The sequence below is a fragment of the Eretmochelys imbricata genome, chromosome 1 (genome assembly GCF_965152235.1).
Source record: "Eretmochelys imbricata isolate rEreImb1 chromosome 1, rEreImb1.hap1, whole genome shotgun sequence".
NCBI lineage: Eukaryota > Metazoa > Chordata > Testudines > Cheloniidae > Eretmochelys > Eretmochelys imbricata.
This window is the reverse complement of record NC_135572.1, coordinates 358837496-358863386: the sequence shown is the minus strand read 5'-3', so window position 1 is coordinate 358863386 and position 25891 is coordinate 358837496. Positions and strand designations below refer to the sequence as shown.

Below are 25891 nucleotides of genomic sequence, written 5' to 3'. Positions count from 1 at the left end.
GGGAGCCAACCTCTCAGATAGTTAGGGTCAGTTCCAGAGAGGGGACTACGAACTGGACTGTCAGTGGGGAGCCACTGCAGAGTGTTGAGCACCATCACGATGTATTCATGTGATCTTGTTGCTAAGTGGGCAGGCTGTGCATTTTTCAGAGTGAGAGGCTTTGTTAGTGTATTAGGTATAGAGAGTTTATCACCTGCTCATGGATCACTGTGACCAAGTCGGTGGCTGAAAGAATGAGGCAGTGTCTTCTGGAGAGGTGCAGATGGACATGGGTGCTTTTTGCCACTTTCAGGACTCATTTGGCCTGAGGCACGCCAAGCCAACCAACACCCATAGTGGGTTTAACCAGATGCGACAATTAAAGGAAACTTATACACAAGTCAAACATTCCGATGCGTCGCTCCCCAGCACGTGTTTTTACACCTCTCTTCCCACCAACTGATGTTTCCTTAGAAATGCTAATTCACTGCAAAGAGGCTAGAGCCCCAGACTTCCTGCAAATCTGTGAAGATTCAGGGTAAGTCTACACTGCAAATGAAGACCCGTGGCAGCAAGTCTTTGAGCCCAAGTCAACTGACTCAGGCTCGTGCTATGGGGCTAAAAATAGCAGTGTAGACGTTCCCACTCAAGCCAGAGCCTGGGCTCTGAAACCCTTCAGGGGCAGGTCTCAGAGCCCAAGTGTCTACACTACTATTTTTATCCCCGTAGGGCAAGTCCCACAAGCTTGAGTCAGTTGACCTGGGCTCTGAGTCTCATTGTTGCTGATATAGCTCCTGTGTCTGGGGTCAGGGGCCCTCTTATTTCATGTGAGCTGCAATGCCTAGGCACAATGGGGCGAGTTAAGGGAAGCAGAAGCGAGGCTTGAGTTGTATCACTGCACTGCAGAGATAAGAGTAGACACACCAAGGGAGGGGGAACAGACTGGTGATTCAGTCCAGCCACAGACCCCTGAAGACAGAACAGCCCCACAAAACACTGCTAAACCCCACTGTCTTCAGCCGGTCAGAGCTATAAAGCTACACATCGGGCTACACAAGTACCTCCCAACGACCACCAGGAGAAACCTCTAATGAGGCTTCTACCATCTCCAAGGCTTCTCCTTCCTCACACAGAGTCGCCCTAAGGGGGGTTTCTAAAACCAGGTGGGGGGGCCGCCTTCCACATTTTCTGTGATTTTTTCTGTATCAGAAGCCTTTAGATGGCCCAGTAATAACAATGGAGAGCTCAGGAGAGCGCATGTCAGGAAGGACACTCATATAACCGTACAGAATTACTGCACAGCAGCAGAGGAGCTGGAAGAAGTTACAGCCCTGGAGTTGCTCTCAGTTGAGGCAGAGGACAATGCCCACAACAAACACATTGCTGCAAAGCCTTCAAACTCAGCAAAGAGGAAGGATAAATGCAATTAAACCAAAACTGACGTTAAATGGGAATTACCCGGCTTAGTGTCCAGAGTTTTCAGTTTGGTTAGTTTCTTCACCTTGACTTGTTTGGGTAAGTCACCTGTGGAAAGACACACAGGGTCTAGTACCAGGTTATAAAGGCTGCAGTTCTAGCCTCATAGCCACAGCACACATGTGGGAGGACTCGCACTTTAGACCATCCATGCCAAACATGCAAAACTTAAACTGTATCCTCCTGTGATATGAATACTAAGCTAGTGCTGGTATCCCAACTGCTACAGGGAGCTTTCAGACCTGCCTCTGCCAGCCCACAGTGGTGACAGGATAAAAGGTAATAACAAGAGTCGTGTAGAGAAGAACTCCTCAGCCCAACCTACAGCAGCGCTCTTCGTTTTTCAGAAAATAAAACCAGTGTCTCTCTACCAAGCACTTCTCTCCTATTTCCTTCCATCTTCATTCCCAAGAATAATCTTCCATTTCCTTAAAGCTTAGAAGAAAGAAAAACTAACTTTGTTGTAATTTTCTTAAGACTTTGCCTTAACTGCTGTGACCTCAGCACCCAGGCTAGCAGCCTGAACTACCCTCTCTGAGTCCCCGATCCTCGGAGGGGTGGAGATGTGCACATGTAACTGTTGCTGAGACACACCACTGCATGGGCCAGCTCACTGTCAACCTCTGAGTCTAATGCAGAAAGACAAGCTTCGGTTAGAGCTTTACCTGACATTTTGAGCTCCCCGATCCGAAGAAGGTGAGGCCAGTGCTGGAGTGTTTTGATAAAGAAAGGATTTGTGACTCCCACAACAATGTTCGGCCTAGAGAGAGAAGGTTGAGACTAAAGTGGAAGCCAGAGCAACAATGCCCACAGAGGTCCTTCATGCAGCTTGTGCTGAATCATAGAATATCAGGGTTGGAAGGGACCTCAGGAGGTCATCTAGTCCAACCCCCTGCTCAAAAGCAGGACCCATCCCCAATTAAATCATCCCAGCCAGGGCTTTGTCAAGCCTGACCTTAACAACTTCTAAGGAAGGAGATTCCACCACCTCCCTAGGCAACGCATTCCAGTGTTTCACCACCCTCCTAGTGAAAAAGTTTTTCCTGACTAGAGGTTCCTTTCATACAGGACAACCAGGGTACTTACGGGGCTTGTGTCCTGGTGGTGTACTCCTTAAACTCGCTGTCATGGATAGTGAAATATGGACGGTAGTCACAGCAGTACTTAAGAGGGGTGAGACAGCTGAAAGAATAATACAGGAGTATTGTAGTCATCGTGAAAGACAGCTCACGCTGGAGAGGAACAATTTTGGGACAGGTCAGTTTCCTAGTGGTCACTGCTTTGCTCTGCCAGATGAAACACACTGGAGGATTTCCCCTCCCTCCCTCTCTAAACTGGCGGTATGTCTACCCTTCGAGCTGGAGGTGTCATTACCAGACTGAGGAGTCACGCTCACACGAGCTCTGACAGAGCCAGCATGCTGAAAGTAGAGCGTAGCCATGGCAGCGCAAGTGGCAGGAGGAGCCAGCCACCCTGAATATGTGCCTAGGGTCTCCCATGGGTACGTACTCAGGGCAATTAGCCCCTGCTGTGGCTTGTACTGGCATGGCTGCGCTCTGTGTTTAGTGAGTTGGCTCTATGAGAGCTAGCGCAAGTGTGTTTCCTTGAGATGGGGATCACACTCTAGCTCCAAGTGCACATATAGGCTCAGAGTGCTGCTGACAGGGCCCTCCCTAGGGGGGTGCGGAGCCCAGGACAAACCAGCCACCACTGGTTTGGGGCCCCCGCTCTGCATCGGCAGCTGGGCTGGCAGGATGGATCTGGCCTGGTGCTGCACTGCCTGCTCCTGCTGGCGCCTTCTGCAGGGCTTTTGTTGGCCATAGCGCCACGGCAGCTCAGGGCTCCGGCTGGGGCAGGGGACTTGCTGCACCAAAACGTGGGTGGCCGAGCCAGGTGCTGTATCTGCTAAACGCCAACAAGATGGCAGGCCCTGCGAAAGTGACGGATTCGTCTTCCGGCAGTGGTGCTGGAATATTTTTAATAGTGGGGGTGCTGAAAGCCAGCCCCCTTACCCCTGTTCCCCCTCCCCCACCACCACCCCTGAGCTGAGGCCAGAAGCCCGCACCCCACAGTTCCGGCACCTGTGTCTTCCGGGAACAACCGCACCGGCCAATCACTCCAGCCCGCGGGGCCTGGAGAGGTCACCCCAATTCGCCCTACCCAAGGGACGGCTCTGGCTGCTGAGACAGCATACAAAACTGGGGAGAGGAAACTTTGGTTCATGAACTACCAACCCTATCAAGTTGGAGATTCTCACCATTCTCTTCCTGGTTCAGATGGAATAAGAGCAGAACTGTTTTAAACACTGTAGTAATTATGTGGTTTCTTATTTTACACATATACAGTAACTCCTCGCTTAACGTTGTAGTTATGTGCCTGAAAAATGCTTGAAGCAAAACAATGTTAAACGAATCCAAGTTCCCCATAAGAACTAATGTAAATGGGGGGAGTTAGGTTCCAGGGAAATTTTTTTTGCCCAACAAAAGACACACTCTCTCTCTCTCTCTCTATATATATAGATATACACACACACACACAGTAAAAGTTTTAAAAAAACAATTTAATACTATACACAGCAATCATGATTATGAAGCTTGGTTGCGGTGGTGAAATCAGAGGGTGGAAGAGGGTGGGATATTTCCCAGGGAATGCCTTACTGCTAAACGATGAACTAGCACTCAGCTGAGCCCTCAAGGGTTAACACGTTGTTAACGTAGCCTTACAATCTACAAGGCAGCACGAATGGAGGGAGGAGACACAGCATGGCAGAGAGAGACAAAGACACACACCCTGCGTGCGTGCGAGAGAGAGGCGCATTGCCCCTTTTAGTATGCTGACCCCACTCTAAGTACATTGCCTTTTTAAGTAGATCAGCAAGTTGAGACAGCAGCTGCTGCCAGCAAGCTCCCTCTATCCTGAGCCCTGTCGTGTCCGCCCACTGCTCAGTGGAAACGGGGTACAGGAGCGGGGGGAGGGGGACACCCTGACATTAGCACCCCTCTTTCCCCTCCGCCCCCACATAGCAAGCAGGAGGCTCGGGGAGCAGCTCTGAGGCAGAGAGCAGGAGCATTACACGGCAGTGGCGGGGAGGGACAGCTGAACTGCCGGAAATTGGTAGCCTGCTGGGTGGCTGCCCCACAGGAAACTTAGGGGAGCTGATAGGGGAGCTGCCGGTCCACCCTGGTTCCAAGCCCCCACCAGCTCCAACGGGCTGCTCTTCCTGCAAGCACTGGATAAAGCAGGTGACTGCCAAACAACGTTACAAGGGAGCACTGTGCAACTTTAAACAAGCATGTTCTCTAATTGATCAGCAACATAACAACGAAACCACCTTAACCAGGACAATGTTAAGTGAGGAGTTACTGTACTTGCATACACAAATTAGATCAGATTCAATTCACTGGACAGAGCAGTGGTTTTAAAGGGAGGAGAATTAATAGTATCCTGTGGCAGTCACTCGCGATTCAAACAAATTACCTGGTAAGTGCCAGAACCATTTCTGAGGAAATTGTAGGGGATGGCGCCATTACAACTATTGGCTCCCCCAGTAGCATCAGCTCCCACAGCATCTGGATATGAATTAGCACTGGCTGGAAACATCTGTTAGTGAAAGAGAGAGTAACAGGGTAAGGCTACGGCTACAAATGGAGTTCCTGAAAGAACAGACTCCAGTATTAGGCACATTCAGCTGCTCATCTGCACATTTAAGATCTAGGATGGGTTTCTAATATCCTGCAGCAGTGAGTTCCACAAGGTAACCACACACACACACACTTCCTGTAAATCATTTCAAATCTGTTAAAAGGAAACATTTTAAGCAATATATAGTTACTCTGTGGATCTCACTGCTCACTGGATATATTTTACGCAAAATAAGATACATGTAAAAGGGAATAGGATCTACAGTATATTAATAACATTAAAAATTTCAAGGGTAACCAATCTGCCAGGGCATAGGATGATCCCCAGCCAAAGTCAGGAAGAAATTCCTGTCTCTATGGTCCAGGTGGTTGTGCATACAAAAAGCCCATACATGCAATGCAAAGCTCCCTAATGCCCTTAAGCATTGTGCAGCTCCCACCAACCCAACATTCAGACTGATGCACTATAGCGATAAGAAGTATCAAGATCACGCTCAATACCCATAACCTCTTATTCAGTTAAAGAGCATTGTGAGCAGAGAGGAAGGAGGTAGAATGGGAGGAGTGTGTTGAGAGAAGCTAACTCCCACCTGAAGAGATCCAGTTCATGAACACTGGGGAGAACTAACGGGGCTGGTAACAAATTCTGAATGGGAGAGAGAAAAAAGGCAGTTAATGAATGGAAATGTCCTGAGCACAAACTACTGTCACTCTGAGTTGCCCACTTCAGTCACAGAAAGACATTCCATCTACAGTAAGTACCAAAGCATCAAAAAGCTTAGACAAAGATAATGTTTGGAAAGCCAAGCTAGGAGCAAACGTGGACAGCACTGACAGGGGTAAACTGCTGAACCAGTCAACGTGTAAGAATTTCACTTCTTACCTCAGGAGCCAGCCAAAAAACCCTTGTCTTCCAAGCTTGAGAAACCTTCCCACTGAATCCAAGCAGAGCTTGGGAAAATGATAATCAGGGAAGGTGGTGGATGCTAAGAGTCCAGAAATGCAGGAAAGGTAATAGCAAAAAGGAGGAAAGGAGAAGGGATTATTGGCAGGGGTTAAGATGGCAGAACAAGGAGAAATGATGTACAATTATCCAGGAGGCTGAAGCAGCATCACTTGGGGATTTCTCTGCCCAGGCAGGGGTTAGTGTCATTCTTACTTGGTGGGAGTTTGAAGAGTTTAGTGAAAACACGTGAGAAGAATATTTAGGAAGCTGTTGTTCCAGGCAGCACATTGGACAAGTTCCAAGAGCTCCAATTTTACAGCACCCTTCTCTTACTCAGTGATCTAGACTCTGCTTGCTATTGGGCCATTTTACACCACTTTCTTCTCCATCTCACCTCTTGATTGAACTGCTTCAAGGGACTTGATCCGGGTTTATCCACCCTGGATGGGATTCGCACCTGGGTTACAAACAGGAACACAGAGAGGTTATTTGGGGAGATGGGCTCAGCTGGCAGGCAGGAAAACTTCCTGTTTATGTCTAAATGTGCAGAGACTAGGAACAAAGGGAAAGAATTTAGAGCCATCAGGAACATTAACATCCAAAGGAGTATAAAAGAAATATGCCACCTTTCTGGTTCAGTGTCCATCAATGCCTGTGGCTTGAGCGTTTGAGAGTCAAATATCAGTAGCATGTACCTGAATGACAATTCCCATCACAGGAAGGTTCAGCGTCTGCCCTGGCACCGGTGGTGGCCACTGATCAATCTCATTGCACACTGCAAAAACATGGACAAAGGCAAAACTTTAACTTGAGAGACAACGGCAGCCAATTTAGGTAGTCTCTGTGAATTCTGCTGTGAACATATCACCACTGCTGCTGGTCTTTATTACAGGACAAGGTCTCTAACTCTGCTTGCTAGTAAGAGAACCAAAAAAAGAGCCTCCGTGGCTAAACAATGAAGTAAAAGAAGCAATGAGAGGCAAAAAGGCATCCTTTAAAAAGGTGAAGTTAAATACTAATGAGGAAAATAGAAAGGAGCATAAACTCTGGCAAATGAAGTGTAAAAATAGAATTAGGAAGGCCAAAAAAGAATTTGAAGAACAGCTGGCCAAAGACTCCAAAAGTAATAGCAAAAGATTTTTTTAAGTACATCCGAAGCAAGAAGCCTGCTAAACTACCAGTGGGGCCACTGGACAATCAAGATGCTAAAGGAGCCACTCAAGGCCACTGCGGAGAAACTAAATGAATTCTTTGCATTAGTCTTCATGGTTGAGGATGTGAGGGAGATTCCCAAACCTGAGCTTTTCTTTTTACATGACAAATCTGAGGAACTGTCCCCGATTGAGGTGTCATTAGAGCAGGTTTTGGAACAAACTCATAAACTCAACAATAATAAGTCATCAGGATCAGATGGGATTCACCCAAGAGTTCGGAATGAACTCAAATGTGAAATTGCAGGACTACTAGCTGTCGTCTGTAACCTAGAAATCATTTAAATCAGCTTCTGTACCAAATTAATGGAGGATAGCTAATGTGACGTCAATTTTTAAAAAGGGCTCCAAAGAAGTCCCTGGCAATTACAGGCCAGTAAGCCTGACTTCAGTACTGGGCAAACTGGTTGAAACTATAGTAAAGAACAAAATTGTCAGACACATAGATGAACATAATTTGTTGGGGGAAGAGTCAACATGGTTTTTGTAAAGGGGAATCATGCCTCACCAATCTACTAGAATTCTTTGAGGGGATCAACAAGCATGTGGACAAGGGGGATCCAGTGGATATAGTGTATTTAGATTTTCAGAAAGCCTTTGACAAGGTCCCTATAGCGGGGTGGTTACTCCCCTCCTGATATAAGAGGAGTGAGAACAGCTGTGGGAAGCTGAGTGAGTAGCTGACCACAGGTGTGGCCAACTCAATCAGGGCCCAGCTGGCCCTGATAAAGGGGCTGTGAGCCAGGAGCTGAAGGAGGAGTGTCACTGTAACCCTGGAGTGGGAAGGGTTAGCTGCCTGAGAGGAAGGTACCTGAGGTAGAGCACTGTTGGGAAAGGGCAAAGGGAGCTCCAGCCTGGTAAACCCCCAGGCTGCAGGCCTTGGTGAAGGCTTACAGAGGTACTGGGGCTGCAGAGCGGCAGCCCGAGGATAGGCAAAGGCAGCACGTCCTAACCTCTTACTAATGATGAGTGGCTATTACAGACTGCAGTCTGCCTAGTGAGCGGGGGCTAGATGATGACTGGCAGTAGCCACTGAGGCAAGGTGGGCTTAGAGGGTTGGGTGTTCCCCTGGGAGAGGAGACCCAGAGAGTGGGGGTACTGCGGTGGGCAGAACCCCGAGGTAAAGGGCACTGGGGTCCAGAAGGGACACAGGGCTAGCGGTAGAAGGGACACTGGCCTGCAGAGGGCCCTCTGTACACTGAGGAGCTAGTTCCCAAGACGACCAGCAAGAGGCGCCACACCGGTGAGTCTTCGCTTTGTTACAGTCCCTCACCAAAGGCTCTTAAGCAAAGTAAGCGGTCATGGGATAAGCGAAAAGGTTCTCTCATGAATTGGTAACTGGTTAAAAGATAGGAAACAGAGTAGGAATAAATGGTCAGTTCTCAGAATGGAGAGAAGTAAATAGTGATGTCCCCCAGGGATCTGTACTGGGCCCAGTCCTATTCAACTTATCCATAAATGATCTGGAAAAAGGGGTAAACAGTGAGGTGGCAAAATTTGCAGATGATACAAAACTACTCAAGATAGTTAAGTCCCAGGCAGACTGCGAAGAGCTACAAAATGATCTCTCAAAACTGGGTGACGGGGCAACAAAATGGCAGATGACATTCAATGTTGATAAATGCAAAGTAATGCACATTGGAAAACATAATCCCAACTATACATATAAAATAATGAGGTCTAAATTAGCTCTTACCACTCAAGAAACCGATCTTGGGGTCATTGTGGATAGTTCTCTGAAAACATCCACTCAATGTGCAGCGGCCGTCAAAAAAGCGAACAGAATGTTGGGAATCATGAAGAAAGAGATAGATAATAAGACAGAAAATGTCATGTTGCTTCTATATAAATCCATGGTACGCCCACATCTGACTACTACATGCAGATGTGTCACCCCAGCGCAAAAAAGATATATTGGACTTGGAAAAGGTTCAGAAAAGGGCAACAAAGTATTAGGGGTATTGAACAGCTGCTGTATGAGGAGAGATTAATAGGACTGGGACTTCTCAGCTTGAAAAAGAGATGACTGAGGGGGAAATAGATAGAGATCTATGAAATCATGACTGGTGTGGAGAGAGTAAATAAGGAAATGTTATTTACTCCTTCTCATAACACAAGAACTAGGAACCACCAAATGGAATTAATAGGCAGCAGGTTTAAAACAAACAAAAGTGTGTTTTTTTTTTTCACATAACGCACAGTCAACCTGTGGAACTCCTTGCCAGAGGATATTGTGAAGGCCAAGACTATATAACAGGGTTCAAAGAAGAACTAGATAAAGTCATGGAGGACAGGTTATTGGTATATAGGTCAATGGCTATTAGCCAGGATGGGCAGGGATGGTGTCCCTAGCCTCTGTTTGCCAGAAGCTGGGAATGGGGACAGGGGATGGATTATTTAATGATTACCTTTTCGGTTCATTCCCTCTGGGGCACCTGGCATTGGCCCCTGTCGGAAGACAGGATACTGGGCTAGATGGACCTTTGGTCTGACCCAGTATGGCCGCTCTTACGTTCTTATGCATAGCAGCTCTGGGCTCCTAGGGGCTAGCTAAGTCCAGGGACAATAACTGAGAGCTGGGAGACTGTCATTCCTGTGCTCTCACAATAGCAACTGAAGTCAAGGGGAGCTGTGCTTTGAATACACAAAGTGATATATAACACTAAGTACTCTGATTAAATTAGGTCCTAGGTTTCTCAAACTAGATGCCGAAATTAAGTGGATACTTTTGACCTTACTCTTTCTGTGCCTCAGGGAGAATGTGGAAAAAATAGTATATGATCATGTGATTAAAGACTATCATAATTTGTGCACACAAGGGATCCAAATTAAGGTTGCACAGACCACCTTAAATCTTGCACGTCCTAACTTTTGAGCATTTGACTTTCCAACCTTAATAATGGTCTCAACAGCTGTGCATGTGTAATGGAACTAATTTATGTTTCTCCCTACTAGTAACGTGCAGCTCTGCAACACTTTGCTTATCCATGGTTTTTCCCATTTTCCATGGCATACATCTCTCGCCTGTATGGCAGCCTCCACATTTACTAATATTAGATTTTTATGCCCGTTACAAAACCCTCCTGTCCACCCATTCTGCTTACCTGCCTCCAGGCATGGCTCCAGCTTGTCAAAGTACTCAGGAGCAATCAGCTGCAGCAGAGACTGGAAGAGGTTCACATAAGGCAAGCGTGACACCAGCACTAGAGACTGAAATAGATACACATCGTCAGCACTTCTAGCACGCCATCTACAAGAGGTGCCCAGACACTGCCCGCCGGAGGTCCACAATGGACTCTTGCCAGGAGCCCAGGACCTGAACCTATTTTGCCTAAAATGTTGTTTCCAGTGCTCACAGTCTGTGGAACATTTGATGGTTATTTTGTGCTGGATTCTCCAGCCGTCCACACTCACGGAAGAGCCCGGATGTCTGTAGAAGCAGCTGTAAGGTGGAAGGAGCCAGTCTAGCACCCTCCACTAGGGACCACTGCAACCATAAGAGACGAGTCTGCAGCCCAGCAGAAAAAAGATCACCAGTGTAAAGAGCCATTAATTGCCAGTAGGTCCGAAGCTGCCAGTGCAAGCATACCAGGAGCTACCTGAGGGAGTAGGGTACCAAGTAGAACTAGAGACCAGGCACAGAGGAGCAAATCAGCAGAGCAGGAATCAGGGAAATGACAGATCACTTTTCCAAGTTAATGTCATTTTGCTTTTTCTGCTCTCCCTGTCATTAGTTTTTACACCACCTTCCAATTCAGTATCCCCTCAGCATGCTGCTTACTCTGCTTTTCAAATTATTCACAAAGATCCAACTCAAATCTTTTCAGTAACCACTGGACACTTTCTCCAATTCAGTACTTTGCCATTGGGTCTAGCCCTCCGTTTTACTCCCATCTAAGGGCTTCTCTACACTACCACTTAAGTCAATGTAACTTACGTCGCTCAAGGGTGTGAAAAACCATCCCCCCCAGGCAACGCAAGTTACATCGACTTAAAGCAATATCCACCCCATGCTGCTGACAGGAGACGCTCTCCCGCTGGCATAGCTTCCGCCTCTCATTGAGGTGCGGTAATTATGCAGACAGGAAAGCGCTCTCCCGTCAGCATAGCATGTCTTCGCCAGACGCACTACAGTGGCGCAAGTGCATTGGTGCAGCTGTGCCGACGAAGTGCAGAGTAGCCCTTAGTGTGACAGGGTGTTATATCCAATACTTTCACCTTACCCTCTATTGTTGTACTTCAATCGCAAAAGCCTGGCAAGAGCCGTTCTACATAAACTCTCCAGTGCTGTCCAATTTTCCATTATCCTCCTGATCTTAAGTGTTGTTTTTCTCTGTGAGTGATCCATTATTCTACTGGGGATACAAGTTGATGAGTGTGTAAAGAGTGCTCTTTGGAAGATGCTCCAGGATACGAGCACAGAGCAGGATAGAAGAGGAGTAGTGCACAAAACAATTACAGGGGCAAAACACAAAAAGAAAAGGAGGACTAGTGGCACCTTCGAGACGAACCAATTTATTTGAGCATAAGCTTTCGTGAGCTATAGCTCACTTCATCGGATGGCGGGGCAAAACAGCCTCACTCTTCTGTCAAATGATCAGACTGGCCTATTGCAAAGCATATTCATTCCCCTTTGGTTCAAACTCTTTTACAGGAGGTCATTTTAGTTTTGATGGGAAGATCAAAACAAAACTGGTAATTCAATGGATAAAGATAAAAGAAAGAGAAATGGATGCCTGCAATGAATTGGAAAATCTTCCTTCACTAGACTTGAGAAAAAGAACTAGTCTGAAATTCCATGCTCCTTGAGGCACCAATTGTGTATTCCCCTACGTTTGGATAGTGTCCAACACATCGTGGGTGCCACCATCATACAAATAACAAAATACACCATCTCTGAGCTCCTGAAGCTGGAGTGTATGGGAAGGGAGGTGTTCCTTCAGGGATTTGTCAGTAATTTATGGCACTGACTGTTTGTAAATCGCTGGTTACATGATTTATCTAGTATGGCAGCCTCTTGCAGGTTTGTTTTGGACTATGCTTTCCACGTAATCCAGCTGTGGCAGCTTTTTTCCCTGTGGCCCTTCCTGTTTCCTTGAACATTTCTGGTGTCTTTAAAGGGAAGGGTGAGATTGTTAAGAACTATGGATAGATGCCATTTTACAGCTATATACTGCTTTAAAGTAGCAACCTACCTAGTTTCAATACTCACCTTCTGGAAATAACCTCTCTTCATTGAGCTGTCCTTGACTTGTCTGAAGTACACATAGCCAAAGTAATGAGCTGACTCCCGCTGCAAGAAAGAGGTCAACAATACCATTGTCAAGGAACCTGCTACCTCCGTCACCAGTCTTGAGCCTCCCTCTAGTCCAGTGGTGGGCAACCTGTGGCCCGTGTGCCACTCGCAGCCCATTACGGTAATCTGATTACAGGCTGCAAGACATTTTGCTGACATTGACCATCTGCAGGCACAGCTCCCTGCAGCTCCCAGTGGCCGCAGTTCACCGTTCCCGACTAATGGGAGCTGTGGCCAGCACGTCCCCGTGGCCTGCTGCTCCCATTGGTCCGGAACAGCGAACTGCGGCCACTGGGAGCTGCAGGGGGCCATGCTTGCAGATGGTCAACGTCAACAAAATGTCCTGTGGCCCACAATCAGATTGCCCACCACTGCTCGTCTCACAGATCTGGAAGTACACTTCAGCCCAGAACTACAGCACCCTCCACTACTCCAGGCCTGGTCTTCGCTTTGAGGCAACTGTCAATAACAAACTGTATGGCAGATTTTATTAAATGGGCATGTAGGGATGAGACTGGGCCCACTGAATACACAATTGCAACATAAGGAGTTGAACTCCAGGGTGTCACCCAGCCCCTTGTACTACACCCACTACTGTAATTTCATCTGTGGCCCTTATTAAAAGGGTTACTTGCTGTTCCCATTGAAATAAACCAGTTGGGCTTGCCCAGTGATCTAATCCTGGTAACTCCCTGTTGCTATGTACCAAGCTCTTATCTGATTTTTCAGCTTCACTCTCTGGATAGAGAAGGGCTTGGAGTGCTGTGGGGGCAACACATCTCCTCCTGAGAGGAAGAAATGCCTGCCCTCCACCGCTCAATAGCACTCTCTCCAGACAAACTCTTAAGTGAACATCATTCTGGCTTTAGCCAGGACAGTAGCTTTGACGAAGGACCTGAAGGACAGAGCTTGTAAGGAAAAAACAAAACAAAAAAAAACCCCACAGGATTTAATAAAAATCCGTTACAGCTATCTGACATTTACAACATCCTTAAATTCCCACAACTGGCACGGGGACAGAGATGGAGTCCAATTACCAGCACAGTGGACCAGGCCTACTATTCCTTGGCGTGTCAAGGTTCTATTGATCTAGGCATTTCTAACACATCAGGCATTACTTTCCCAGGAACAGCATCTAGTTTTTTAGCAGTCTTGCTCCCCTGGCAGTTCTTTAGCACCACTTGGTGCGATCTCTGAGCGGGCCCCGTTCCCTTGCTGACTGGAGAGCAACGCGACTGTGTGTGTTGTGAGAGCACGAGGTGATGAGAGAGGCCAGAACATTCTCAGAATTCCTTCTCTGCGCAGCAGTCACCATGAGTCACTCCCCAGGGCATATGATGGCTGCTGTTAAGAAATTTTACACGGGCACCTGAGGGACCCTGACACCAAACAGGAGGAGAAGGAAGAGAAAATAAGGACAAACTCCTGCTCTCGTAGGAGAATCAGTACCTGACCACACTTACCTTCTCTGTGTGAAATGGACTAACCAGTACAAGAGAGAATCACAGACCAGAACTCCAGGGGTAGAAAGTTATTCTAGGTCACCAGGGCTCTAACTTTCATCCTCTGTTTGAGCAGAGCAATAACACTCCTTCAGCCTGATTCATTCCAACACATCACATCTTGATCTTTATTCCCACAGAGAGGTTAAATCCTTGGCAGTACGTCCCTCTACTCACATTAAGATGAATGGGAGTCCCTATGCTGAACATTTACCCCCTTTGTGATTATTCCCATGGCCTCAGGCAAAATTCAGACAAACAGGACAATTATTTACAGTCAAAAGACATCCATGTTCACATTTTGTTTTTACACACATTAATGCTACTGTTCATTTTGCAGGTGCAAGCTGCATTCTGAGCAATAACTGACCTGTAGTGTTAGGGGGGCTTCTCTGTTATATTCGCCATCATCCCCAAAATGAGAGTTTCTCTGCCCCCCAGACTGACGGACACGGAAGCTAAATTGAGTATCTCCTAGGCTACCTGAGACAGAGACAAGATCACACACACTCAAGAAGAAGTTTCAGTAAAGAAAGGACTAGGGACTTAAATATTTTTGATAATCAAAGGAAGTAAAAACCATGTTAAAATATATCAAACTCAAATTAGAAGCGAGAGTAACAGCAAAACAGTAGGATCAATTAGGAACGAGATGTAGCACATCACAGGAATTTGTACTGATGTATTTATTATGCACTCATTTGCTGGGAACATTAAAGACATCAACCAGTACTGCCCACACTGAGCAGCTGCAGCCCTCCCCCCTATCATCCACCAGATTGGAAACCTACACATATATAGTTTTAATCCAAAACTGTATAAAGGCTTGGCTGAAAACACAGCAAGTGCATCATAGCCCGAGAGCCAGGATGTATCTGTTCTGTCAAATGGCCAAGCTGAGTGAGTTCCACAGCTGGGAACCCCCACACTGAGAACACTTTGCACGTGGTACAAGAGCATGAAACTCTCTCCAGAGATACCCCAGACTGGACGGGACGGGCAGAAACACACACTGACAGAATATGTGCAAAGCGAGTTCACATAATTTTAGGCTCCAAATCATCATCATGCATGTGAAAGGAGAGCCAAACTGGGACTGATATTCAAGACTCTGGGAGGACTGATTTATGATGAAAGAGTTACATATGTAAAACTTGGCTAAACAATCATTTAGGCTAATCAATGACTAACGCACTACATAGGGGTGAGATGTGACACACCCTTTACATTTCAGTAGATGTTTATGCCCCAAGGAAGGAAACAGGATTATCATGTGTGCTATGAAGGAGCACAGCTAGAAATAAAGGGCTAACACGAAGAACAGAAAAATTTAGGCTGGACAGCAGACGTAGAAAGGGCTCAGAAAAGAAGTGGTGGAAGCACTATCTCTAAAGACAATTAAAACTCAACTGGCCAAAGCCCTGGAGTGCAGATGTAGGAAACAATCATGGAGGGATTTACTGGAAGTGGCCTAATACAGCTTGCTATCTTTCTGATTTGCGAACAGAGATTTTGAATTTGTTTTGTTCTGAGAGAACCCCTTCCACAGAAAAAGCTATGTACATTTCTCTCTGTGCTGAGCCCTCTTCTGCATGGACAGCTGCAAGTCCGGGGAAATTTAGCCCTCATTACTATTTTTAATGCTTTTTCTGGCACCTGAAAAGCATGAGTAAAGCTTGCACATAGTGAAATTCTCCAGTCAGCCGCTAGGTCACAGGTTCTGCATCTATTTAGATACGGATCAAAATTCAACTGGAAACCGCTCCAGGCAGCCCTGATGCCGGAGTGCTCTCTGAGGTCTTCATTCTGGAAGATACAGCCCATTGTTCTCTCTGCTACATTACAGATGCTGACTCACTCTTTCTAATATGAACCTTAATGTCTCTTTCACAACAACAGGAACCATCCCCATGCTCCATTCAGAGCCCACAGATGCCACCTACCTGAATAGGAGTCTGGGAAGGACAAGTAGCAGATGTTGGTTTTCTGTAACAAAGAAGAACACATTGTAAGACACCCTCTACCATATCTACTGATCTTGAAGACAGAAGAAATGATCCTACCTCTTTTTCAGTCAGTCTGAAGTCATAAGGATACACCAACTACAAAGCAAACAAGAGATGACAAGCTGTAGACTCCGGCCACTGCTACGTTCCCCCAAACTCACCCCCACCAGGCCAATGGTTTTAATGTACATTGCTTCCCGGCTGGAAGAAAAAATCAGATTATATAATCCACAGACTCCAGCTCACACTATTAACAGGTAAACATACCCATTTAGAACCTGATAGTCCAGTGAGTTATCAAAAGGCAGCCTTTGGCAGAAGCCACATTTATGAGATAAACCGATCTGTAAACAACGAATCGTTCACATTTTAATTCTGACATCCCTGGTTTAAAAACTAGCAGTTCTTGTGAACTTTAAAAACTAACTACTAAGTTGCCTGAAGATTAAACCTGATAGCAGAGATTGCTGATTTGATGACTGTGCTCTCTAGAGCAAGCCAGACAGAACTATCCTCATTCAGCCTGAAATTGTTTCTAAGTCCCTTTCTCTTTATGGCCCCAATTCAGGAAAATATCTCCATTAAGGACAGCACTTAAGCATGGGCCTATATCTATAGGGTTTTTTTCTGCTTTTGAACCTGGCTAAGAAGCCACCTATGTTTCTTTAAACTGGTCCAATTGTTCAGAAGGCTGCAGAGGGGACCATATCTTGTGACCACTGCAATGGAACTGCAAACTTATAAGAATGACCGCACTGGTTCTGACCAGTGGTCCACTTAGCCCAGTTATCCTGTCTTCTGACCATGGCCAGTGCCTTCATTTCAGAGGAATGAACAGAACATGACAATTTTGAGTAATCTAAGCCCTGCCAGCCAGTCCCAGCTTCTGTCAGTTGGAGGTTTAGGGACACCTGGAGCATGGGATTCCATCCCTGACCATCTTGGCTACCAGCCATTTATGGACCTGTCCTCCATGAACTTACCTAATTCTTTTCTGAATGCAGTTATACTTTTAGCCTTCACAACATCCCATAGCAACAAGTTCCACAGGTTGACTGTGCGTTCTGTGTAGTAGTATTTATTTTTGTTTGATTTAAACCTGCTGCCTATTAATTTGATCAGGTGACATGTTTCTTGTGTTGCGTAAAGGGGTAAATAACACTTCCCGATTCACTTTTTCCACACCATTCATTATTTATAGATCTCTATCATACACGCCCCCCTTAGCTGTCTTTTTTCTAAACTGAACAGTCCCAATCTTCTTCATCTCTTCTCATACAGAAGCCATTCCATGCCCTTAATCATTTTTGTTGCCCTTCTCTGTACATTTTCCAATTCTAATACATCTGTTTTGAGATGGGGCAACCAGAAATGCATGCAGTATTCAAGGTGTGGGCGCACCATGGATTTATGTAGTGACATTGTGCTATATTCTGGTTTATTATCTATCCCTTTCCCAATGGTTGCGAACATTAGCAGCTTTTTTGATTGCCGCTGCACATCGAGCAGATGGTTTCAGAGAACTATGCACAATGACACCAAGATCTCTTTCTTGAGTGGTAACAGCTAATGTAGATCCCATCATTTTGTATGTTCAGATGGGATTATTTTTTCCAATATGCATTCATTTGCACTTATCAACATTGAATTTCATCTTATATTTTGTTGCCCGGTCACCCAGTTTTGTGAGATTCCTTTGTAACTCTTTGCCGTCAGCTTTGGATTTAAGTATCTTGAGTAGTTCTGTATCACCTGCAAATTTTGCCACCTCACTGTTCACCCCTTTCCCAGATCATTTAAGAATGTGTTGAACACAACAGGTCCCAGTACAGACCTCTGGAGGACATCATTATTTACCTCTCCCTGTTGTAAGAGCTAACCCTTTATTCTTACCCTGTCTTTTACCAGTTACTGATTCAGAAAAGAACCTCCCCTCTTATCTCATGACTGCTTACTTTGCTTAAGAGCCTTTAGTGAGAGACCTTATCAAAGGCTTTCTGAAAATCCAAGTCCACTATATCAACTGGATCACCCTTGTCCACAAGCTTGTTGACACCCTCAAAGAATTCTAATAGATTGGTGAGGCATGTTGTATGTTTGACTCCAACCTCAAATGCCTAAAGAATTATGCTATAAGGTCAATAGGATTTGTCACCTAATGCTTCAAATGCAAAAGAACCTAGACTGATTCTATGTATCTAAATTTAAAACAAATTCCATTTTGTACTTGAAATATTTAAGTGCTGCTCTATGCGCCTCTAGACAGTGTAACCCACTAAGGAGAAGTAAACTCATTCAGCATTTCTCAGCTCAGTGGCAAGTACAGAAATCTGTGTGCAACTGACATACACCAGCCAGGTTCTTTCCAGAACAATAATCTCAATCACAAATACAAAGAGAAGTGAGGAATTCTGACACAGCAATAATGATATTAAGCTTTATATCCCACCTTTTACCCAGATGGATCCTAAAGTATTTACGACACTTCATTAATAAACCATACAGCAGCTGCCCCAAACAGCCCTTCTGGACAGAAAATGAAGAATAATGTAGCCAAGTGAAATTGCAGGGGGGAATTTTAGGGAGGCAGGTTACTGGCACTTAGAAAGCAACTAGCACTGGATGACCTGCAAGACAGGGATTTTCTAGGCACAGTCTAATTCTGAGTGTCTCAGGAGGTAGTTCTGTTTCAGGACAGTATGAGAATCACCTGGTATGCAAATCAGAAGCTGTTTTCAAAACTTGGCTTCTCCCACCTGTCTATTAATAGCTACTCTGGGCTCCAAGCCAGAGCTTTGAAGGTTCACAGGATCAAGCCTGTCCTAGCTTTAGTAATTTCTCATAGCTTCTTTGGCAGGCTGGCCTAATCAGCTTCTGAAAATGAGTCAAGTTAACTATTAGAGACTACGCTTACAGTACAGCCTCACCACACAAAAAAGGAATAAGCTATAAAACACCTGGAGTGAAGTTATGACAAGTACAGTACAGCGTTGAAGGGGCAGATGTGTGATTAAAAACAAGGCCAAAAAATGTATGCTTTTAGACCCCAAGATGTGATGCATTAGAACTGCACAGGAGGAGCATAATTATTTTCATAAAATGCTTGATGTATTTTTGCAATGAGCAGCTGACTTCAAACTCATATGGCTATGACCAATTTGATCTTCAGTCCAGTTTTTCTTTCTGTAACTCCCACTTTATCACACAGAGCAAAGGGTGCCACAAGAGTGGAGTCCTGCAAGCCTGAAGTCTGTTCATTCTCAAATGATTAGCCAAACGAGCAGTTCATGAATCCAGTACAACCACTCTTTCTGGAAGACTTACTATTTGTGTTCTGAGTGCTGGACTGGAACACAGAAACAGAATTCTAATTCTGACATCACCTCTTTTCTGGCCACCGGCAAGCCACTCAAACCAAAATTCTCAAATGTGGACACTGAGCTTGGCCCCCTTATATGAAACACTTTGGGCCTGATTTTCAGAGATGTTAAGCATTTACTTCAATTGGAGCTGCAGGCGATCAGCAGTTTGGAAAATTGGCCCAAATGTCTCAGGTGGACTACCCAAACACTGAGGCACTCAGAAATCAAAGGTCACTTTTGGAAGTCTGATCCTTAACATCTATACCTCTTCTTCCCTAGTAAAATGAGCTAAGAATACTTGCCCACCCAGGAGGAGGTTGGGAATAAGTTAATACTAATTAAATACCTTGTTGATGGAAAAAAAATCCAGAATATTTAGGATGCAGCACTTTTCAATTGCAAAAATGTACTGCATATAAAAAGGCACTTTTCATTGTAAAGATCCCTTGAAATCTAAACAGGAGCCCCAACTGGCTGAAGTCACTCGGTATTTTTTGTGAAGTAGGAGCTCTTCCACCAAAGCTAAGTTAACAGCGTGCAGCCTGCTTGTACTGTTGAGAACAGGCCATTCCACTACGGCTCCCCCATTAAAATCTACAAGGGCCCCCAGTGCTCTGCTGCTGTCATAGCAACACAAACTGTATCCCTGAATATGGAGTCTGGTAGTTTAAAATACCCCTGCTGCACAAAGCGCCTGTGTTTGGAGGGGTTTAGGGAGGGAGGGGTTGTGCTTTTGTGAAATGGGTTATTTTAGAATTACCAGACCCCATTTTCAGCACTCCACTGTCCGTTTCTATGACAGCAGCAGCCGAGCAGTCAGGGCCGTTGCAGAGTTCAATAGCAATGTGCTAGTAAGATCTGTTCCCAACAGCACCTACAGACTCCAAACTGTTAACTGGAGGGAGAAAAACAAAAAAAGATAGGAAAATATTTTGAAATTTTTCCTGCTATTTTTGTTGTCAGGGTGACAGACTGACAATATCCTGTAACATCCTGAACAAGCCTTATGGAATTAAGATAAATTTGCTAGGGTTAATATCTTTGGGGTACATTGTATTAACAATGCAATTGTGTATGTGTTGTGACATTGTACATATCTTCTCTAGTAGGAAGGGGGGATGCTCATGAACTTCACTCTTTATCAGGCTTGGAACCACCCCCCCAGGGAGATATACATATACTAATTCAGACTGAATTCTCCAGAGACCAAGAGACAAAGAAGAGACTTTTGGATGAAAAGCCTGGGTTTAAAGTGCCTCAGGGCCCTCCTCCTCATACGGCAAACAGACAGGGCCTCTGGTCCACGGACGGCCCCGATCCCTAGGGAAGGATTGGATGGACTTCACCTACTGAGGCCTCATAAGACTGGGTGCTTGTTCTGAGCTGGAGTTGTGATGAACTGGTAACCATAGGGTCTCCTCTAGGGTGGAAGATTGAAGGACTCATCTGCCAGAATCCATGTTAGGAATTAAGAAGTTCCCAATAAGCTTATTAGCATGTGTGTAAGTTCTTTTATTGTTTTAATGCCTCTTCTCTGTAATGCTTTTTACCTTCTGTTTGGCTTGCTTAGAAAGAACTGTGCAGTAACTTACAACTATTGACAATCATTGTTATCAGTCTCTGAAGAGACAGCAAGCAGGTTTGTTTAGGCAGACTATCTGTGCTGGAAATACAACGAAGGCCTGGAACTGTTCCTCCTGGACATACCCTGGTCAGAAGGGAGGGAGATACAGTTCTCCACCTAAGAGAGGCAACAGCTGCGGAACTGGAAGTCTGAGAGTGGGTGCCCTTGCTGGACCACCGAGGGGAAATACAGGTGCAGTTGCCCTGAACCGAGATAGCCTATGAAGTGACTATTTGAGGAAACATGCTGGTGCATGACTCATAACCAGTTTAATTATATCTGATTCCTGCATCAGCTGATGCCTCCTTTCGTAGCACCTATTTTAGTTCATAACTATTATATGTTTGAACACCACCAAGGCCCTGACTTAAGCCAATGGAACGCTTTATGTTCAAGACTGATTGAATATCAGCATACAAATCATGCAACATTTGGAAAGGTGCAATCCCTAGGCTACACTGACAGCTTGTAAAGGTGTATTAAGAGTTCCCATTCCATTTGATGGATCCACTATACAAACTAGGCTAGCCTTCATGCATATTGTTGTTAAAGGACAAGAACTGAATGCCAGTGAAAATGAGGTAGGATCAGAGTCTAAAATAGGGAAAGAACAAGTCAAAAATTACTTAGACAAGTTAGATGTCTTCAGATCACCAGGACCTGATAAAATGCATCCTAGAATACTCAAGGAGCTGACTGAGGAGATATCTAAGCCATTAGCAATTATCTTTGAAAAGTCATGGAAAATGGGAGACATTCCAGAAGACTGGAAAAGGGCAAATATAGTGCCCATCTATAAAGAGGGAAATAAGGACAACCCAGGGAATTACAGACCAGACCGCTTAACTTCTGTACCTGGAAAGATAATGGAGAAAATAATTAAGCAATCAATTTGCAAACACCTAGAAAATAATAAGGTGATAAATAATAGTCAGCATGGATTTGTCAAGAACAAATCGTGTCAAACCAACCTGATAGCTTTCTTTGACAGAATAACAAGCCTTGTGGATAGGGTAGAAGCCGTACAAGTGGTATATCTTGACTTTAGTAAGGATTTTGATAGTCTCACATGACCTTCTCATAAACAAACTAGGGAAGTACAACCTAGATGGAGCTACTATAAGGTGGGTGCATAACTGGTTGGAAAATCATTCCTAGAGAATAGTTATCTGGTTCACAGTCATGCTGGAAGGTCATAATGAGTGGGGTCCCGCAGGGATCGTTTCTGGGTCCGGTTCTGTTCAACATCTTCATCAATGATTTAGATAATGGCATAGAGAGTACACTTATAAAGTTTGCGGACCATACCAGGCTGGGAGGGGTTGCAAGTGCTTTGGAGGATAGGATTAAAATTCAAAATGATCTGGACAAACTGGAGAAATGGTCTGAAGTAAATAGGATGAAATTAAATCAGGACAAATGCAAAGTACTCCCCTTAGGAAAGAACAATCAGTTGCACACATACAAAATGAGAAATGACTGCCTAGGAAAGAATACTGTAGAAAGGGATCTGAGGGTCAGACAAGCTAAATATGAGTCAACTGTGTAATGCTGTTGCAAAAAAAGCAAATATAATTCTGGGATATATTAGCAGGAGTATTGTAAGCAAGACACAAGTAGTAATTCTTCTGTTCTACTCTCCGCTGATTAGGCCTCAACTGGAGCTGTGTGTCCATTTCTGGGTGCCACATTTCAGGAAAGATGTGGACAAACTGGCGAAAGTCCAGAGAAGAGCAACAAAAATGATTAAAGGTCTAGAAAACAAGACCTATGAGGGAAGATTGAAAATTTGGGTTTGTTTAGTCTGGAGAAGAGAAGACTGAAAAGGGACATGATAACAGTTTTCAAGTACATAAGAGGTTGTTACAACAATCATAGAATATCAGGGTTGGAAGGGACCTCAGGAGGTCATCTAGTCAAAGCCCCTGCTCAAAGCAGGACCGATCCCCAACTAAATCATCCCAGCCAGGGCTTTGTCAAGTCTGACCTTAAAAACTTCTAAGGAAGGAGATTCCACCACCTCCCTAGGTAACGCATTCCAGTGCTTCACCACCCTCCTAGTGAAAAAGTTTTTCCTAATATCCAACCTAGACCTCCCCCACTGCAACTTAAGACCATTACTCCTTGTTCTGTCATCTGCTACCACTGAGAACAGTCTAGAGCCATCCTCTTTGGAACCCCCTTTCAGGTAGTTGAAAGCAGCTATCAAATCCCTCCTCATCCTTCTCTTCCGCAGACTAAACAATCCCACTTCCCTCAGCCTCTCCTCATAAGTCATGTGTTCCAGCCCCCGAATCATTTTTGTTGCCAATTGTTGCCATCCAGGGTGAGGGGGGTATTTCCCAACCCCCCTCACCCCATGGCTTCCTCCCCTCATTTCCCCCCCCCATACTCACCTCCATGGCCCCCCTTCGCCCATGCATGTCCTCCCCACCACATACCCCTTGGCCTTCTCCATCCCCTCATCCTGTACCCCACAGGCCCTAGCACCCCCCTCACCCCATCCCCTCCATGTCCCTAGAGCCCCCCTCACCCTGTACCCCCATGACCCTCCCTGCTCCCCATGGCCCTAGAGCCCCCCCTCAGCCCATGCCCCCCCACCCTGTTCTCTCCAGTGTCCCCCTCACCCCATGCTCCCCATCTCCATGGCCCCTGAGCCCCCCTCACCTTGTACCCCCATGACCCCCTGTTCCCCATGGCCCTAGAGCCCCTCTCAGCCCACCCCCCCGTTCTCTCCAGGGTCCCCCTCACCCCATACCCTCAACCCCAGAGCCCCCCTCACCTTGTACCCCCATGACCCCCCCTCAGCCCACCCCCTGTTCTCTCCAGGGTCCCCCTCACCCCATGGCCCCCACCCCCCAAGCCCCATGGCCCCCCACCCAAAAACCCTGAGCCCCCCTTCACCTCCATGGCCCCACCCCCCACGGCCCCCTCACCTCCATGATCCCCACCCTCCGAACCCCCCCGAGCCCCCCACGGCCCCCCGCCTGCATGGCCCCCGAGCCCCCCCCCCCTCACCTCCATGGCCTGCCCCAGCTCCAGGTCGAAGGTGACCACGCAGACACACTCGAGCCAGGCGGAGAAGCGGGCCCAGGGCAGCGGGGAGGCCCCCGGGCCCGGCTCCGGGCAGGAGCCCAGGGGCGGCTGGCCGCGGGGCCGGGGGTCGGCGCTGCACAGCGCGTCCATGGCAGCCAGCGGCGGCCGCCCCGCGCCCCGCCCCGCCCGCCGAGACCCGCCCGCCGCAGCGCCCCCTGCCGCCCGGGAGGACCCGCTCCGCGCCAAGGACCATAGAGACAGCCTCCAGCCAGCTAGAGCGGCCGCCGCCGGCCTCTCCGGAACGCTGGGAGCCAGCGAGTGTGGCGGTGAGGCCGGCAGGGCAGCCACGTGGGGCGGGCGGGGGTTGTAGGGTAACGGGGGGGGAGGGGTGTGATATAGCAGGAAAGGGGGCGCGTCCTGCCCCTGCCCCTGCCCCTGCCCCGTGCGAGCTAGGACTCCTGGGTCCATCCCCCACCTCCTTGATGTATGACCTGACCACTCCGCCCTTCTGTGCCTCAGTTTACCGTGGGCTAACAGTGCTGCTCCTGAACACAGGGAACTGCCCCTTTCATGGGCGGCCTCAGGTACAGGATAAGTACCAAGCCTTCCTGTGCGCCATTAACCTTTGTAAAGGACCCCACCGCTGCTCCAGAAGTTACCACCTCGCTCCCTAGTCCAGGCAAACTAAGCCAAAATTAACCATGGGGAGGGGAGAGGCCTCTGCCTGAACAATGCCGCGGAGCTGCCTTACGACAGCAGCACCTCTTATTGCTCCACAGGACAAACTTACAAAGGTAGCCACCGACCTGGGGGCGGGGGGCCCGGGACTGGAACAACAGGCTTTAAACGTGCAGCTCTGGTCAGAATTAATATGAAACGGCAGAATGGTGTGGGGAATCCAGGACTGGAACAGCTCTGCAGGCCTGCTTTTAAATTTGGGGGGGGGGGTGTGTGGCAAAACTAAGCGTCGGAGGCTTTCACAGCACTTGCCTCTTCTGTACTCTGGGTGGTTGGCTCACATTTATTAAAAAAAATCCAGAAACAAGAAACCACCTAACATTCCTAGTTAAATTGAAAATAATTTGGAAAAGATCATTTCAGGGAAGATTCTCAAACATGCTAATAAAAGAGACTTCAGCACTCAAGAGTTGGTGTAGTGCTAGAGATCCTGTGAATTAAGATCAAGTTCACCACAGACATAACAGCTGGTAGCATCTTCGGTCCACCCAGCTGCTGTTCTAGTCACTCTTCAGTGGATGGCAGTTAAGGAGGGAGTCTGAAGATCGAAATAGTCACCCGTCAGCATCCAAATAATAAACCTGGTATCTCACAATATATCCTCTTTTCCACTAAGCCTATTCCTGAATCTCTGCATGCAGCATGTGTTAGCACATGAGAAGAAAAGACTGAAACTGACTATGCACAGAAAATGGCTAGCCTATTTCCACTAAGTGAAGTAAAATACATAACTTGCACTAGTCTCTATATATCACTTAAAGGTTTAAGTGAAATTTAAGTGGTGCATAGGCCTTGTGGGACCCAGTGCCTGGGGTGAATTTCATGCAAAGTGTTCAAGGAATGAATGATGAAGAGTAAATTAGATATTTTTGATTCTTTCATCTTAGTAATCTAAGGTATTAGTAGACATTTTTAGGTTTTTAAAAATAATATAAATTCTATGGGGTAGACACTGTCTTTGTACAGTTCTTAGTACAGAGTGGGGCTGTGGCTTCTAGGCGCTACTGCAGTATAAATAATAATCATTTTATCTTACAATGGGGCCTGCACTTTTGTATGACTGTGACTGGTGAG

At 46.4% G+C, this 25891-nt stretch overlaps 1 protein-coding gene across 3 annotated transcripts in view; it reads right to left on the bottom strand.

Moving 5' to 3' along the window:
* Positions 1-24250, bottom strand: part of DENND6B (DENN domain containing 6B) — a 36712-nt gene extending 12462 nt beyond the window's left edge. For 2 of the 3 annotated variants that reach the window (XM_077837814.1, XM_077837831.1), the window contains exons 1-13: positions 24062-24250; positions 16115-16153; positions 15995-16037; positions 14422-14534; positions 12466-12546; positions 10358-10463; positions 6738-6817; positions 6437-6499; positions 5687-5742; positions 4933-5055; positions 2542-2637; positions 2121-2215; positions 1438-1503 (exon numbers count right to left, since the gene is read on the bottom strand). In XM_077837814.1, the coding sequence (XP_077693940.1) occupies positions 1438-1503; positions 2121-2215; positions 2542-2637; positions 4933-5055; positions 5687-5742; positions 6437-6499; positions 6738-6817; positions 10358-10463; positions 12466-12546; positions 14422-14534; positions 15995-16037; positions 16115-16153; positions 24062-24229 (1129 nt within the window). In that variant the 5' untranslated portion in view covers positions 24230-24250. The remainder of the gene's footprint in view (positions 1-1437; positions 1504-2120; positions 2216-2541; positions 2638-4932; positions 5056-5686; positions 5743-6436; positions 6500-6737; positions 6818-10357; positions 10464-12465; positions 12547-14421; positions 14535-15994; positions 16038-16114; positions 16154-24061) is intronic. The other variant, XM_077837822.1, reaches the window with a different exon arrangement.
* Positions 24251-25891: the final 1641 nt, after the last annotated feature.